This window comes from Paralichthys olivaceus, chromosome 1, assembly GCF_024713975.1.
Source record: "Paralichthys olivaceus isolate ysfri-2021 chromosome 1, ASM2471397v2, whole genome shotgun sequence".
Classification (NCBI taxonomy): Eukaryota; Metazoa; Chordata; class Actinopteri; order Pleuronectiformes; family Paralichthyidae; genus Paralichthys; species Paralichthys olivaceus.
The window spans coordinates 14,763,294-14,780,676 of record NC_091093.1 but is presented as its reverse complement, the minus strand read 5'-3'; the positions used below and the strand labels follow the sequence as shown (position 1 = coordinate 14,780,676).

General features: G+C 39.5%; 1 protein-coding gene across 2 annotated transcripts in view; it reads right to left on the bottom strand.

Annotated features, from left to right (window-relative positions):
• The window catches only part of LOC109636748 (CUB and sushi domain-containing protein 1-like), a 380,253-nt gene that overhangs the window by 239,914 nt on the left and 122,956 nt on the right, over positions 1–17,383 (bottom strand). For both annotated transcript variants that reach the window (XM_069528917.1, XM_069528922.1), the window contains exon 3: positions 8,690–8,802. In XM_069528917.1, coding sequence (XP_069385018.1) covers positions 8,690–8,802 — 113 coding nt within the window. The remainder of the gene's footprint in view (positions 1–8,689; positions 8,803–17,383) is intronic.

The window sequence follows — 17,383 nt, the reverse complement described above, 5'->3', positions numbered from 1 at the left end:
CCTGAACCAAACCAAACCATGACTGTTCCACTACCTTTGTTACTGTTAAGCAGTTTTCACACATGAACTCTGGAGGATATCTGCAGATTTGGGTCTGGACTTTCTCTGGAGTTAACCTTTCACACATGAACAGCAGGGGATTCCCTGCTTGTACACGTTCACAACAACACAGAGTTCTCTGCAGCGTTCAGGTGAGGGTGAGGTGGTGCAGCAGGCAGAGGCAGAATGTAACGTATCAACGTAAAGAACAGCATCGGCCCTTATGACCAAAAGCTCTTTTGACATCTTCGTCTGTGTCTTCTTCATGTGTGCTACCGCTTTTTCCTCCAAAGATATTTGTACGCCTGCTGCTAGTATGTTACTTTGGTTCGTGTCAGACGGATGTTGTGACAAACAACTTATATAGTCATGTAAGTTAAAGGATTGAAATACATTTCTTCCTCTTCTCAATATAAAGACACCATGAGCACAAAGGTTGATCATCTCTGTGAACCTTCTGGAGCTTTGTGTTAATGGTTTTCATTTAGGAAGTCAGTCTGATCTACAATAGAACCTACCAGGCTGGTCAACTGTCCTTCAAACAAGGAAATTACTGCAGCCAGTATGTGAGTACAAAATACTGCATGTGGTGAGAGATGGATGTAAGAATATCATGTGCAGTCACAATCATTTAAATATGGAAGGAAGGAAGCAATTTTTTGTTTGTTAATCATCACCAAATGTGCAACTCTTCATTTTTATGAATGCTATGTGGTGTTTGTGTAACGCACTGTGGTGACCACCTCTTATTGATATCTGTGGGGAGATGTTTAGTGTTGCAGCAGCACAAAGATAAAATAATTCATGAATAATGATTATTACTATTGTTTACTGTTCTATATTATAATTAGTAGCGCAATCCACATAGACCAGCAGCAAGGGACCCCCCGCTGAGGCCATTGTTTTTTATAGTGTTGCCTAGTCTCCACGGGAAGTCTTTTCAAACCCACACTCCTGCATTATATATGTATATGTTTTGAGCATATTAATGGTATATGTAATGATTGATAAACTTAATGAATCCATAAAGAAAAGCAGAGGTGCTTTCTTTCCATATACTCCTCAAGGAGGCTAGTTCTCATGTTACTCAGCCTGTTGGGGACCGTTCCATCAGTCAGTCTTTCCTCAGGACAACTGCCCCTGAGGACAATGATGTTCAAAACGTAGATTGGAGGCTGTGTGGATTTAATTGATAGATGCCGAGCAAAAGTCTAAGGTCACACAAATGTGTAGTGAATATTGTGGGTCAAAGTTCACAAGAGCTGAACTCCAGGCGAAGCCATGCTGCAATTTGCCTCACCACAGGAAGCAAATGTTTTATTCGCCTTCTGCCTCGCAGAAATTGGAAGTGAACATAAGGTGGACTGAAACATTTGCATACGTGCGACCAGGCTCTTATGTGGTTACATTTGTGAAATAAGGCCAACCAGCCACACAACCTGCCAAACAATCATTTATGGTTCATCTGTCCAAAACCTTTTTTTTGTAAATAACTCGCTTTGCCAACTGCTTGCACTGGGTATTTGCAGCCCTCTACACTTTAGTAATGTAACATTCTGTAAAATAAAGGCACCACTATGAAAATGATCCTGTTAAGGGCATTGGAAAATTTCCAGATGAATAAATCTTATATGTAACATCATGTCTAAGGACCTGAAATCCCAGAGCAGGAGGCTGCAATCTTTTTGCATTTTGTCCAGTGGTTGGTGGCTACAGGGCTTCTGCCACAGTCTGGGCAAGGCTTTGCATCCAGTCAGCATGATTTAGAAGCTCCTAGAAGTGTTCCTAATGGATTCTACACAAGTCTGCACAGCGGAGAGGGAGAGAGTCAGGGAGAGGGTGGAAATGCCAACACCAAAGGGGATGAACTTCCTGCAATTTTACAGATTCACACACATTCATACACAGGCACTCACATATTACATGTTGTAATGCAGTGTAAAAGTGAACATATAGTAATCCATGCATTGTGACATGGTGAGAATTGCCATATCAACAAGAAATGAAGACAAACACAAAAACAGCTGTGACCTGTCTGTGACACGTGCTAGAACATGAAACACAAACACAGACCTGTGTCTCTCTTTCTCTCTTATTTAGAATTTGGGATTTTCTGTTTTTATTCTCCCTCCTTTGCTTTTCCAGAATGACACCTACATGTAATCTCTGTTTTTTTTTTTAGCAAATTCCTTTTAAAGGGTTTCCAAGTTTTTCGCAGGAAAGGAAACTCTGCAGCGAGCCTAGGGACTGAAACGTACACTTGGCCTCTTTCTCTGCATGTGCGTGTGTGTGTGTGTGTGTGTGTGTGTGTGTGTGTGTGTGTGTGTGTGTGTGTTTGGGGAGAGTGGATGTAAGAGGTTGAGACTTTGAAGATGATGTGATAGTGTTTCAACTTTTACCTTTTAAGGTGGTGGTAGTCAATAATCCTTTAACACACCCACACACACACACACACACACACACACAGCTTTGCTGTTGGAGTGCCTATTGGAGATAATTATCATCAGTGTATAATTAATTAACATAGTTAATTAAAGCTGTTCTATTGTATCCTTAGTCAAGATGGTAAATGAGAATTGTTAAAACATTTTTAGCCTTTAAATAATTAGTTTATAGTCATTTGTTTACTGGCCTTAGATTGCATTTACCCATTAACAATACATTTGTCAACAAAATAAGATGCATCAGGGTTTTTTCATTCAATATAAATGTGATATTCACCATCAATTGGTATTTATATTGTATTATTCATCCATACTCATTATTAACTATAATAGAATTGTTACTTAGCTTGAACTCTTCAACCCAATAAACATATACACTTTATTTTACAATGTAATTTTATAATGTCAGTAATAAGCACCGCAGCTGCACTGACACACATTTCCAAACATGCAAATGAACACAGTAAATGCAATAAATGGTCACATGCAGTAAATGTTAAAGACTTTGACCCACTTCAAGTCATTTTATTCAGGAGTTGTAAGCAGCAAGGAGACAAGTTGTTAAGCGATAGTTCAGTTGCTACAAGAAAGTAAAGAACCCTAAACACTGGATGCAGCTTTTCTTCCTGTAGGAAGCAGAACTTAACGGAGAGGGAAGGGCTGGTAGTGTATTATCATGAGTACTTAAAACTGGTTAAGATTCCAGCTCCAGTAGGAACACACACCAAGACACTAATATCCGAATAGAAGATCTATACTGTGAGTGGACACACAACCAAAGGCTTCATTCATTTTTTTTTCAAAATATCAAAAGCTATGGCTGTGAGTCTAACCCCTGACAGAGCAGCTGTTAGAGTTTACAATCACCGACTGATTTTTGAATTAAGAGATAACAAATTTAAATATGTTTTATAATTATCATATGACTTATTTTTGCAGATGAAACAGACAGGGAAGGTGATGGGGGAGATGTGAATTTTATTTGACAAAACGCTCCAGCCAGGACCCAAATGCACCTAAAAACAAAATATACTAAAAACCTTTATTGTTAATAAAATGTGAGTAAGACTATTAAAGATCTTCTCTTTGTATTTGTTTGAACATAAAAGCAGAATCATGCACAGAGAGAATGTAATAGCTGTTAAATTAATTGTTCTGTTATTTTGCTGAGGACTTTCAGAGAGATTTTACTTTTTGTATTTGATGTTAAAGAGACAAGAACATTATACAAAAGTAGAGCAATACATTGGTTGTAAAGAAAGACTTCTGTTCTGTACCTTGTCTATTGATGGATGAGATGTGAAGATTAAGTAATTATCTGGGAGAGCCATTCCAGTGACACTCCAAAAAGCAGTGGGGATAATGAGCAGCCTTGAACGAGTGCCATGCAGTTGGAATACTAGCTATTTGTACAACAGCACAAGGAACAGTGATTTCTTTTGTTTTTTTGTCTGCCAAGTCCAAATTTCTAAAAATGCCCCCATAGGTATTTCAAACCCATCCCACTGAATGCTCTTTGCACGTCCAAGCTGATGGAGCTGCAGGGCGCAGTCTGATAATGTTTGAGGTAAATCTCCCATTTACAAATCCAATTTGGACGTGATGAATTACTTTGACCATATATGGCTCGCATCTTCTATTTAGAACTTAATTTATGTCATAATTGCCAGAGCTCAGAGAAGGTTTACCTTTTAGAAGTTATAATGATATAGTTAGAAAGAACCCAGTGTCTACAGCATAATGATTTGAAAGATGAACATCTGGAGACAGTTGATCTTGTACTGAGTGGTCTAGATGCAGTTAGCCCATTTAATTCTAATCCTCTTTCCTGTAAGAGCTACATGGATTTTTTTTTCTTGCAGGAATGGAATGACAATTTTGCCCTCGTCTGACCAAGATATAGGTCAACACTCAGATGTTGCATCTCCGTGATATGTCTTTTATTTCAGTGAGTTTCTGATGAAGATTCATCCCCTACTCTATCCTTTTTCACCCCCGTCTCCCCTAATCAACTTCTTACCCTGGTAACCTCCGCCCGCCCAACCAGCTGCCCCCTTGACACCATCCATCTCCAGTCTATTGCTCCCGACCTTCTTCCTTTTCTCACCCATCATAGTAAGTGTTACCTTGTCAACTGGCTGTTTACTTAGTTCTCTTGAAGAGGAAAGAGTAAACCCTTTCCTCAAAAAACCCACAATCAACCTGTCTGACGTTTACAACCACAGACCTGTCTCTCTTCTTCCTTTTCTCTCCAAAGCACTTGAGCGACTTCAACTCTTCCTCTCTTCACCAGAACAACCTTCTTGATCCTCACCAGTCTGGTTTCAAGGCAGGCCACTCAGCTGAGACTTCCCTCTCTCTCTGTGGTCATCCTTCTGGACCTTTCTGCTGCATTTGGCACGGTGAACCACCAGATCCTTATTTCCTCCCTTCAGGATCAGGGTGTCTCAGGCTCTGCACTGTCCCTGCTCACATTCGACCTCAAAGACCATACCTACAAGGTAACTTGGAGGGGATCTGTGTCAGAACCTTGTCCACTAACTACTAGGGTCACCCAAGGTTCTGTCTGAAAGACACTAAAATGAAATTGTATGATAATGTCGAGACATTTGTAATCTTGGATGGTGTTGTGTTTAACCCTCATGTGGTAAGACAACACACTACAAGTATACACAGATATAAGATCCACTCCTAATGTCAATCTACTCCCTGTTCGTCTCCCAAGCCACTTCTCTTTCCACGCCTCTCTCTCTTTAAGTTCATCTCTTCACACCTATCTCTCTCTCTCTCTCTTTATTTCACTCTCTCTTTCTGCTTGAGGGGAAATTAATTGATGATTATCTTGTCTTGCAGAGCTGGATTGCAAACTTGCTTTTCTCAATCAGTAAGGCCTCATTTTCTAGCACACATAGCTACATTTGACCCACACTCCTTTTCTCTGTCTCTCTTTCCATCCATTCCTCTCTCATGCAACTGGGATCTGATCAGTTAACTATATGTTCAGACTCATGGTTCAAAAAAAGAAGTCTCTTTTAATAAAGGGATGGAACACAGAGGATGTGTGAACAGGGTATGTTAAGAGAGGTGCAGACAGACAAGGGAGGCAGGTTGTTAAAGACAATAAGGAGACATGGGCTCAACAGATTCTTTGTCAGTGTGAATTAGTTTGAATAAAGAGAACCACAGATAGAGACCTTGAATAAAAAAAATCAAAAATTAAAGGAGGGTAAGAAAATGCTGGAAAAAAATATAACAGTTATTTCTCTAAGTCAGAGATGCAGAATTAAGTTTTTTTTTCTGATATGGAAAAAGTAGTTGCAGTGGGAAGCGCAGTTGGAAGCCATAGCAACAAGATGGACAATAGCAGAAATACAAAGGCACAACCACTGAAGGCAATTAAAGTGCAAAACTATGCCCCAGAAACATTTATTTAAATTAACAGTTGAGCCAGGACACAAAGGAGATGTGAGGCGTGGGTGTGTGTGACTGTACCATACACAGTGAGGTATTTACTGTGAAATAAAACGTGCGATGACATGAGATCTAAACATCTCACTTGTGCCCATGGTTCAAGGTTATGATTCTGTAACTCAGGCACTTTTATACTCACTATAGTCAGTTAATGGGATTCATGTAGCAGCTTATTTAAATGTACCAGTTCTCCTGCTTCAATAACATAACTGAGATAAGGTACAAGATATAACAGAGATGATTCTAACAACAAGACTGGTGACACTTTTTTTTCTGCTCGGATGAAACTCCGCAGAAAAGCTATGGCTAAGTTGTTTTTTATCAACGTTCTAGATTCAAGTAATAGTTGAATGTAATGTATTGAAATGAGGTATAAGTCTGAAGCACTTTCTTAAAATCTCTGAAATCAGCATCACACATCAACTGAATGATATCCTTCCACTTGCTGCACTGAACATGCAGTCACACCCTCAATGTACATGTACAATGTCTTGGTGAATTGCGGGGATATGGTGTGTGAGAACTGTTTATTATTTGAGGGATACAATCTTTGAGCAGTGTAAATAGATTAACTTTGCCCAAAAATCTGCCTTCTTTATATAATTGCAATTTGCACAAATAACAAGCCCTGAGTGTTAAGAGGCACAGTTAATCTTTCATCTGACGTCCTGCTGTGTGACTCCGAAATCAACAGCCTCATTTGTTTCTTCATACTTCATCAAATCTGCAATATACATCTGTTTGCATTGAGGGTTTCATTTGTCTTTATTTTTTTATTACTGTTGCCAATGTTCACTCTATCCTGTATGTCTTTGCTCTAAATAAACACCGGTAACACACAGATGGAGTAGACAGCTAACCAGTTAGCTGGAGGTTGCAGGGACTGATCACATGATTGATGACTGATCTCACACACACACACACACACACACACGCACAAAACCAAATGACTTGATAAATGTCATGTTTTGATGCATAAATGTCATTTTCTTTTCACAGCCACAAATACACAAACACTCACACATTCACACTGACACGAATCAATTCTTTATGTCTTGGGAATCAATGCAAAAACAAAGCTATGTAGAAAAAAGGACATTAGCCAAAAGAACTGTCAGTTAAACAGCCACATCGCACGTACTCACACACGCATAAGCAAAATCACTCCTGAGGCAATAAACACACTTAGAGGTCCCAACAGATGTGAAACAGAACAGTGGAAAGAAAAAATAAAGACAAAGCACTTCCCAGAAAAAAGGTTTAATGGCTGTCAGGTTTGCTTTAACACACAAACGCAAACACGAACAAAAGGCACACACACACCAAAACAAAATAATTAACAGTGAGAGAAAGGTGAAAAGGCTATACACACACACACACACACACACACATACAGAAAGAGAGATAGAAAGAGGAGCAACAGTGCATATCTGGTCTCTTGAGTTTGTGTTTGATATTTAGAGTTCATGATTCATAGATGAACTGTTACACAAGCTTAATGTAGTGCGTGTGTGTGTGTGTGTGTGTGTGTGTGTGTGTGTGTGTGTGTGTGCGTGTGTGTTTTCAAAAGGTCAGACTAAGCATTTGTGCAGCATCCCAACTGGCAATGCCGACATGCAACAGTCTTGTATACTATGTTCATAGCACCAATCAGACATCATGCAGTCAGGAAGCACTAATGTGAATATGCATCTCTTTGTGCAGGACTAAGAATACAGGACACTTGACCAACAGATTATAACTGCATATATAATATATAGTCCCCACTGATGGAGGGACAACCAAGATAGCAGCTCCCGGCTGCCAGCCAAGAATCGCCCACACAGAACTATTAACATCAACAGTCATTATCATAAATCAGAAGTAAAGCTTCCCTCTACAATTTCACCTTGAGTCCAGAGACATTTGCTGCATATACATCGCTGCTGACTCAACACATTTTGATCAACAGAACTCATTCCCTGATTTTTCACTCCTGTAAACCAACACAGAGTCTATTAAAAAGGTCTTTCTAATTTCTGAAAGTAATTCCAATTAAGACGCACACTGATGGTGTTCTACTCAATAGAAACCAGTGTGAAACGCTACCATCTACTCCACCTACAGCATGACATTAAAGTCACACAAGGCAACTGCCATTTCCTTTTCTAGCCACTTCAATGTTTTGTGATGAAAAAATCGAATTTCTCAATAAAGCAGATGTTATGAATCCTTATGTTCTTAATCAGCAATATTTACAATCAGTAACTTAGGTTTCTACAGATTTCAGCAAGTTACATTTAAGAGTTTTTAAGATGAGAATTAATATTTCATAATATTTACCTCAACAAATAGCTTTTGAAAAGCACAACAACACATCTTAATAGAATTAAACATTTTAAAATGACAATGACGGCAGTTCATCTTTATGAAAGTTATGTCCATTTAAAAAAAAAACTAATCAGTCCAATCAATTTAAGACCTGTTGTAATTGTATTTAGGATATTGTGTATTTCAGGTTGATGGATATAACACTTTATAAAACTTTTTAGGACTTGCAGAAACTCAGGCACAATCCAGCCTTACTTTCATTTTATGTTGCATATTGTGTTTCTTATCCCCTTTGAACGTGATATTATTCCATCACATGTTCCAACATTGTCCAATTGCTTTACAATTCAAACCCATCCACACTATTTCCTTTGTATCATGACCAGCAGTAACACATGGCAATGCACACTCACACATGATCTTACCTTCGTAAACAGCTTTGAAGCCCTGAGCACTGACGGCAAAGTCTGTGGTAAACCACAAGGCCAATATAGATCCGCTGCTGACTATAGGGGAGGGCAGCATGAATCCTGACAACCTGGAAAACACAAAGAAATGCATGAAAAATACATCTGTGAAACACAGCACGACTGTTGACTTCTGAGAGAAAACAATGAGGCAACATCAGATCTGAAAACCTGAACCACAGCAAAATAAATAAGTATGTGACAGTAAAATACAGTGTTGATGCTGCGGTGTGGACCGCTGGCCCTAAAGCCATAAAGATCACTGCTGGCCTGAGATCGGTTTCCTGCAAGACCTTTCCCTTTTCTGTTTTCCTGACACCTGCTGCTCGCAGGTTTACTGCTCCCTCGTCCGCTGAAGAAGAGAGTGATTTTCCCCCCCTGTAAAAATAAATCTTAGATACGCCACTTACCTATCTAACCAGCCGTGTCATAAGCGTGGACACATACTGTGATTTACACTAAAACAGTCACACCTACATGTCAGAGAAAGAGTCCGTCCGGTTTGACTGATGCAGCGAGGTGAGATTGTGATTTCACAGGAGCTTGTGCTAGCTTGATGGTTTAAAGCAAAGAGAATATGTATTGCATATAAATAAATTTGACAAAACAGAGAGGTGAAATTACAAGAGATGAAGAGCATAGATAACAATAGATCTACAGTATAGATAACTGTCTATACGAAGAAAACACTTTTATATAGTGGACAAACTAACACTTTACTTATGTTCTAGCATTGAATCACATCATTTCAAGGCTACACCAACATCCACAAAAACATTTATTTTAGTCACCGCCTTGAAGCAAAAAATGTGAATCCCAAACCCACCTTCAACTCAATATTTTTGAAGTGTACAACGTCAACAGACAAATGCACTGCCTCCAGGTATCAGACTCTCCAAAGGTTGAGACCTTTGACCTGTTTTCAGGTGTCAGTGTTGATAAGTCATTACATATGAAGGAGCTCTGTGAGCTTTATCGACACCCTGACCTCCAGTGCATGCTGGAATGCAGATGAGAGAGAAAGTTCAGGATGAATTTCAGCCTCTAGAATGCCCCCTTCTGGGTTGGAAGCCAATTGTGCCCCAGCTGAAGGACTCTTATCTCATGTTTCTAAAAGACCTGCAGTGTGCTCAGACCTTCACCCTGGGTACAAAGAGTGAGGATAAACACGCACTTCTTCTGAGTCTGAGCCCACCTTTAGTTGGAAGGGCAAGGACGTCATTAGTTAACTGCAGAACTCTCACTGTGTAGGGACCTCAGAGCGTGATGTGCCTGATATGATGAGGCTACGAGCTTGAAAAACGTCTGAGCTACCTCACTTAACCTGCTGCCACCGTGAACTAGACCTGAGCAAGCAGTGACAAAAGGATGTTATAAAATGAATAAAATAATATTGAACATATTTTATGCAATTGTATCTACAGATTACATTTTCAGTTACTATACTTTTAATTTTCACTTTTTGACACAAGAAGAGCAGAAAATCTAAAAGCATGAAATGACAAATTTTACTTTGAGTGTCCATGAAAGTGAACAAACTGTAATGCAGTGTAACATAACAAGTTTAGACAATCATTTTCTCCTTGGTTCATGGCACACAAACATACACAACAATGGAAGGTGAGAAGTGAAAAAAATATCTGGAAATTTAGAAAATGCGAGAAAAATAAAAGGGATTTAAAGACAGACATCTGCACAGGATTCAAATGCTTACATAGTCCAAGGACAGATGAGGGATGGGGCGACACAAACAAGATGACAGTGAAAGCTGGAAAGAGGCAGACACAGAAAGTTGTTTGAAAAAATTAAGGTGGACGAAAAACAAAAAAAAAAGAGGAAAGAGGGAGCCGTGTAAATAACAGGCATCCCAGAGGACAGTGGAAAAAATGAGTTTAATTCTCTGGCTACAAAGCAAGGGCACAAAAGACGGAGATGAATGGACGATGGGAGAATATGAAAAGAGACAAACAGAAAGAGAGATGCCAAGAAGAGAGAAGACAGAAGGAATTGAGGAAGGACAAGGGTGTGAGGTTTGCGGAGAAACAAGCTAAAAGATGAGAAAAAAAGGAGGTGAGGAAGAAGAGAAATGTTTTTCTTCTGACAGGTGTTAATGAGATTTTAGCCACAATAGTGTCTGTCACCTCTCTCTCTTTTCCCTTCGATCATATCCATTGACCCGGTCAACAAAATTAGTTTTTCAGTACTTTTAGACACTGAGCATTCAGATCCCTGTGACTAAAGGCTAATTAAATGTCATACACTGTCCACACCTGTAGGACATGCTAATATTTTTCAATTTCTGTGAACAGATTTAAATGCCTGGTATACTATGTGAATATTATGATTCATCAGATAATTGCATGTTGTAGTGGATGATTTGTTAAGTTGTGTTGATTATTACTGTTTGTGCTTGTTTCGTTCATAACAAAAAACTCAAGTTGACTTCTGTGTTGTTGTTGAAAAAGTAATTACATTAATTACATTTACCTTCACACCCCTTGAATCTCATGTATGAGCTTAAAATCATATGTTATAAATGTTTACAGATACAGTGGATTTCATACCAAAGGCATTTCTTTCATTAGTAGTGTCAGAGTTGCGTGCTGATTTTGCAGTCCACCTCCTATAGTCTCAACTACAAAGAGAATTTCCTGGTCAAAGGTTGTGATTAATCACCTTGATGGACTACAGGGGGCAGCAGGTGCATTCTCGTGTGAATATATTTCAGTCAGACAAATCACGTTGAAATGTTTATTGCAACTGAAGAACATGTTAGTGTTTGGCGTCTAGGCTCCGACTTAATCACTCCCTCACATATGATTACATAGATATGATGGGAGCGATGAGCAAATATTTATAACCCCCTGTCGGAGCCTACAGGTGGATGCTGGGGTGGTGGAGGTGCTGAAGCAACTGGCAGCAATACTGACGCAAAGGGAGTGATGGGAATTTTTCTCTGCTTAAATAGACTGCCAAATAGGGTGGGGGTGTATTGTAGATGATTGTGGGGAGTGAGGAATGTCACATGATGTATGTCACATGATTTCAGGTGGTGCTCCTCTTTGCTGTATGTTTCATCGGTATCTGTAAGCTTTCAGAAGACGCACATACTAACAAAATGAAAGGAGGGTACAGACAGAGGGCTCCTTCCATTTACATATCAAACAATCATAAATGAGCCTTTAGGCAAAACACATTTGGAAACCAAAACACAAACATCACTACACACACTATAAAATTATGCTGTGACCAAAAGTGACCAAAAGATAGATGAGAATGTATTTCATATGCACAAACACACACACACACACACACACACACACACACACACACACACACACACACACACACACACATACACACACACAAAGCAAAATTGTAAGTCAGGAAATGAGAAGTAATTGCGTGGCTGTCTGACTATTGATGGACTGACATGATTCCAGTGTATATTCCAATCTCTGTTTCTACATCTCTTTCTATCCATCTCTCCTGCCTGTTTTTCTGCTCTCCTTGATTCTCTCCCAATGCAGCAAGCCCCCTGATCCTACGGCTGTTTGACATTTATACAAAAATAAGTCGGCCGAGTTTAGACTATGTGACTGTTATCCAGTCGGTCAACTGTTCCACCAGTCAACCTGCTTATGTAATCAGGCAGTCGGGCTCTACAGTAAACCAGCCAGCTTGTCTGTGTGCCTTTCTGTTGCTCCGTCCATCTGTCTGACTGCCCATCTGTATCAGCCTGCTTAACAGCCCAACTCTCACCCTGCATGCCAGTTTATCACACTGTCGGCACTTCTCATGTTCACAGGCCCTTACATGCTAAGAGTACTGCTCCGATTGGTCGGTAGTACGGTGGTAATACATACCATGATACTGGATCAGAGCTATTTTCATTAACATCACATGACCACACTTTTCATAGATTAGACAGAGTCAAGAAAAAAAATTTGGCATAAGTGTAAACGAGTTATTCCCTCAAAAGATTGCAGCTGCTGCTGATTGGCAGCATTTCAGATTTGTACAATATGATAACAGAGACCCAGAAGACCTTGGTAGAGCTGTGTGTAAGATTTTCATGAAAAGACGGACAGCTGGAATATACAGCTGGGAATACTTGAAAATTGGCATTCCTTATTTGAAATCAACGACCCTCTAACTGGGGCCCAAACATGACCACTGAATAATAATTCAAATCTGGAAAATAGCAGGTAATGCAAGCGTGAGGTGGAAAACCCAATGAAGACCAGTTGAAGGTTGTGGAAACAAGCATATGTTTACAATACGTTGGATATTGTTGCAAAAGTATAATTCTTGATTTAGAGAGTCGTCCTTGTGGAAAGACACAGTGAAGTGCAGCTGCCGTTTTGTGCTATGATACTCTATTATACAGCAGTAATGCCCAGACTGTAAACCCATTTAGCAGAATTATTCTCCATTCACAAATCCCTGCTCGCTCAGGGCCTTTCTGTGTGGACCTTGCATGTTCTCCTGCGTGAGTTTGCCTGAATGATATTGTCTCTGTATGTTGGGCCTTGGCATCCTGTCCAGTGTGTATCACACCTCTCCAATGTCAGCAGGGATTGGAGAGGCTCAGTACAGATGAGGGATGGATGGATTCTCTCTTCAGTTGACTATAACTGGGGGCGCTGCAGTATCCTGATTTCTCAATATACCATATTATAACAATTAAGGATGATCATACTTTGTATATAAACTTATTATCAGTAAAATATTATAAACTGGGCAATGTACACACTTCTCTCCTCATCAACTGCTTATCACACTAAGAAACTGGCACCTCTAAATCACACACACACACAAAGAGAGAAAAAGCAGAAAAGAGCAAGACTAATAATCTCCTTCTAACAAAATACAAAACAAAATAAGCAGCGTGGGATCCTTTTGGATGTTCCATAAAAAAATTAACATGGGGTTCAATGTTTCCCCTCTGATTTTTTCAGCAGCAGGGGCGGGCCGGCCAATTCTTCAAATTGATCTGAGCTAGTAATAGTGATGTAAATGTTTTGACTATTTTGACGCATCAATGCACTAAGACTTGAATTGTGAAAAACTCGTTTTATAGCCTTCACTGTATCCAGGTGGCCCCTCTTACAGTAGCCCAGACTGGACAAACTAAACAAATGTTGATTTTTTATGACAACTGAAGGCTGCCACAGGTTCTCTCTCATGTTTGGAAGGGGAGGGTGTGGTGAGGGGTGTATTCAATTGCAACATGCAAACTCACCACAAAGTCTTTCAATGAGAGGTTGTTTTTTTTCTGGTAACACTAACTTTTACACTGTAGCATTAGTGATTTTACACCAGTGAAGGTAGCGTAGCTGCTGCTATTCTACACATTTGCTTGTTAGTTGTTGTTAAAAGTTACATGCTATCTTTTAATTCTGATAATTTTGTGGTTCCTGATCCAGCTCAACCAACTGTCACATAGTCACTTGCAGGGAAAAATAAGTTTGACACCCAAACAAGCTAATTAATTAATTGTGAGATACTGTGATACTGTAAAATCATCTGAGAAGGTGATGACATTCTGAATATCTCATATTGTTGCAACACCAACTACAACCACATGTATTGAAATTAGCTACTGATACTTTATGTTAGTTTAAACTGGATGACACTGAGGGAAACAAGCCCATGAGGAATCAAATGTGAAAACCTTTATTCATTTTAATCAGTGCTATAAGTATTGATTGTATTTTGATGAAAATGGCTTGTTTATCTAAGAATAGATATCTGAGAAGCAGTTTGGTTTCCATCTCAACAGCACTCCTCTATCAGTGAAGTGAGCGGCTAAGCACAGAGTGTCACTGCACATTTATTAATGAAAACACCAGGTGGGCTTGGAAACGCCCTCACAGTCCATGTGCACAAAATGAATACTGTGCCCTGGTTAATAAAGACCCCATTTCCATTTTATTACAATGCTGTTCAAAGATGGCATTGTTAATTTTTCTTATTTAGCGTCACAGATAACAGATAATTTGAGTGCACTCTTCAGTGAATAATTCCAATAAAAGTTATTCACAGCAACCCAACTTAATGTTGACGTTCCTAACTTAAAAATTTACACTTTTAGATAAAAGCCTGATGACCTCTGATGTGCTCCTCCAATCCTCTGGTAAATTTCGATCTCACGAGGGGTCCACCAAGCAGAAAATCGAAACATCGTTGAAACTTTTAGAGTTGGTTCAAACAGCTTTCTGAAGCTGTCTGTATGTCAGCCAACCAAGTGGCATGGAATAGATTAAATGTGAATGTGGAATAAACGCAGCATTGATGTTTCACATCTAGACTCTGACCTTGTCACTCCCTACAGGAAATAACCAAGGAGGGAGAGGGGAATGACAACACTAACCTCCCCCTGAGGAGGAGGTGGATGCAGAGGCTACAGCTGCAGCCATGGGTGGAAGTCGGCTTTCAAATGCTGTTGGAGTCAGGTGAGTGATTCGGCAGCCGCTCAAGAATTCACAATGATTAAAGGGGTCCCATGGATATTTTGCAGGACGAAAAGGCGAACTTGGCTCGCTCATCTGCACAAGCTCATAGGATTCGCTTCATTTTGGATGTGTGAGGGTCATAATTTTGCATATAGAATGACACCCAGTCCATCTGCCAAGGCCCAACAGTCCCCTTATGAAACCGCATTTAAATTCACTTGATTCAGATTTTATTTGGATCTGCATCAAATTGCACAAATTCATAAATATCGGTCTTCTCAACAAACTTGACTTTTCTCATGAATTGTTCTTGAACAAATGTTGTAAAACACACAATCTCACAGTGTAAAAGAAAGAGAGAAAAATTCCTGGATCTACCCCAAAACCCAGATCCACACCAAAATTGAACGGGTTCTTCCTTGGATCATGTCCCATCCCTTAATAAATGTTTCATGGAAATGTAGTATTTTTTGCATAATTTTGCTAAATAACAGATAAATGCAGATAACAACAAAACCTCTTTGGCAGAGGTAATACAAATCTTTGTTCTTATTGCGTTCACTGAACACAAGAATACTATAACAGTCATTTATATCATCTTTGTAGCACAAAAACTATTCCAGATGACTGTGAAATGGACCCTGCTAACATACAGCACATGAGCGGCCTTCGAGCTGCAAGGTTCCATGTTGGTGAGCTCATTTGATTATGGTTAGTATACCGCTGTGTCTAAATGAATGTGGTATTGAACTGTTGCTGGTTAAATGTTGATGTCTTGTCTTTTAAAGGATTTATGTTGATATTGACCAGTACTGACTGGCTGTATCTCTCCCTCTCTGGTTGTTATGCAGTGTTTTCTAGCAATGGCTGTGACAACCTGTATCAATCACACCTTAACCAAGCCAAATCAAGAGTGATGCTGGCAGCCTGGGAATTTCAACACCTCACCGGTAAAAAAGAAAGCTATGAATAGACTGTTGAAGGGTGAAATCCTCCAGACATCAGGGGAAATCCTGACAGGACGAAGAAGGGAGAGAGGATGGGTCTAATTTAGTGACCGTTCTAATGCGCTTGGCTGAGACACTCGACCTTCGACTGCTCTGGTGAAGCTGGAACAATAGCTGGCTGTGATGGAAGCTCATTGTTTCAGAATAAGAGGGCTAAATGAAGTGGAAAAACATAGATGAGTTTCCTACTACCCATGTCCAGCCAGGCTCATCATGAATGCTTGAAACCTTCTTTCTGGGTTGTGGATTTCTAAAATGTGAGCAATCCATTTCCTAATGCAATATGACTGAATCCCACGTTCCAATGTATTTTTGATGGTGAAGCTCTATGGAGTTTTTATTTGTACATTTTTTTAACATCACCAACCTGGGCCATGGCATCACGGCACTAAATCCAAATTGTTTTGCTTAAGTAATAAAGCAATATGACAATGTAATTAACATAGTTCATGGTTATTTATATATCGTATTTGTTTATAAAAGGACCATAAGTTTGAGAGACATGGCTCAAAGTGCTCTCTAACATGGTAACATTTTGGATTATATGCCAACATGAGTTAAATGGTTGTTATAGGAAATACTCTCAATGTTACACTCAGCTTCTTCCTCTACATATAGGCAGTTGGAAAACAAGCCATGACCTTTCAAACTATGGAATCCATACACAGTCAAATAATCTAATGTAAAACAAAGGTGTTCACTCAAAAATAATTGTTAATTATACTGAGAGACTGCAGCAATTCATATATCTACTGGTTTTGACATCTGGCAAAAACACCTGTCACACTCAAACCAGAGGAAAGACCAATGTGAAGTCATAAAACTAATATTACTATTTTCCACCACAGTCAAGCAGAGCATTTGGCCTCTTCTTGCCGACACTAGATACACCTCACACTTGCACAGTAGATGTATGTCCCTGACGGAAGCTATTTGTTTCTCCCCGTCATTCTGGGGGGATAATCCATTTTTTAACTCTGTCTGGCGGAACACTAGTCTGTGTGTCAGTGACACATCACTGTTCGGAGTAAATGGATAGGCAAGACACGCTTGTAGGAGAAAGCAGAGACTAAGAGAGAGGTGAGGAGGGAAAGAAAAGGCTCAAGTATTTCATTGATGGAATATTGAAGTGTTAATGTCATTGAAAACAATTACAAACCAAATTTGTTTTAAATTAAAAACAGCAA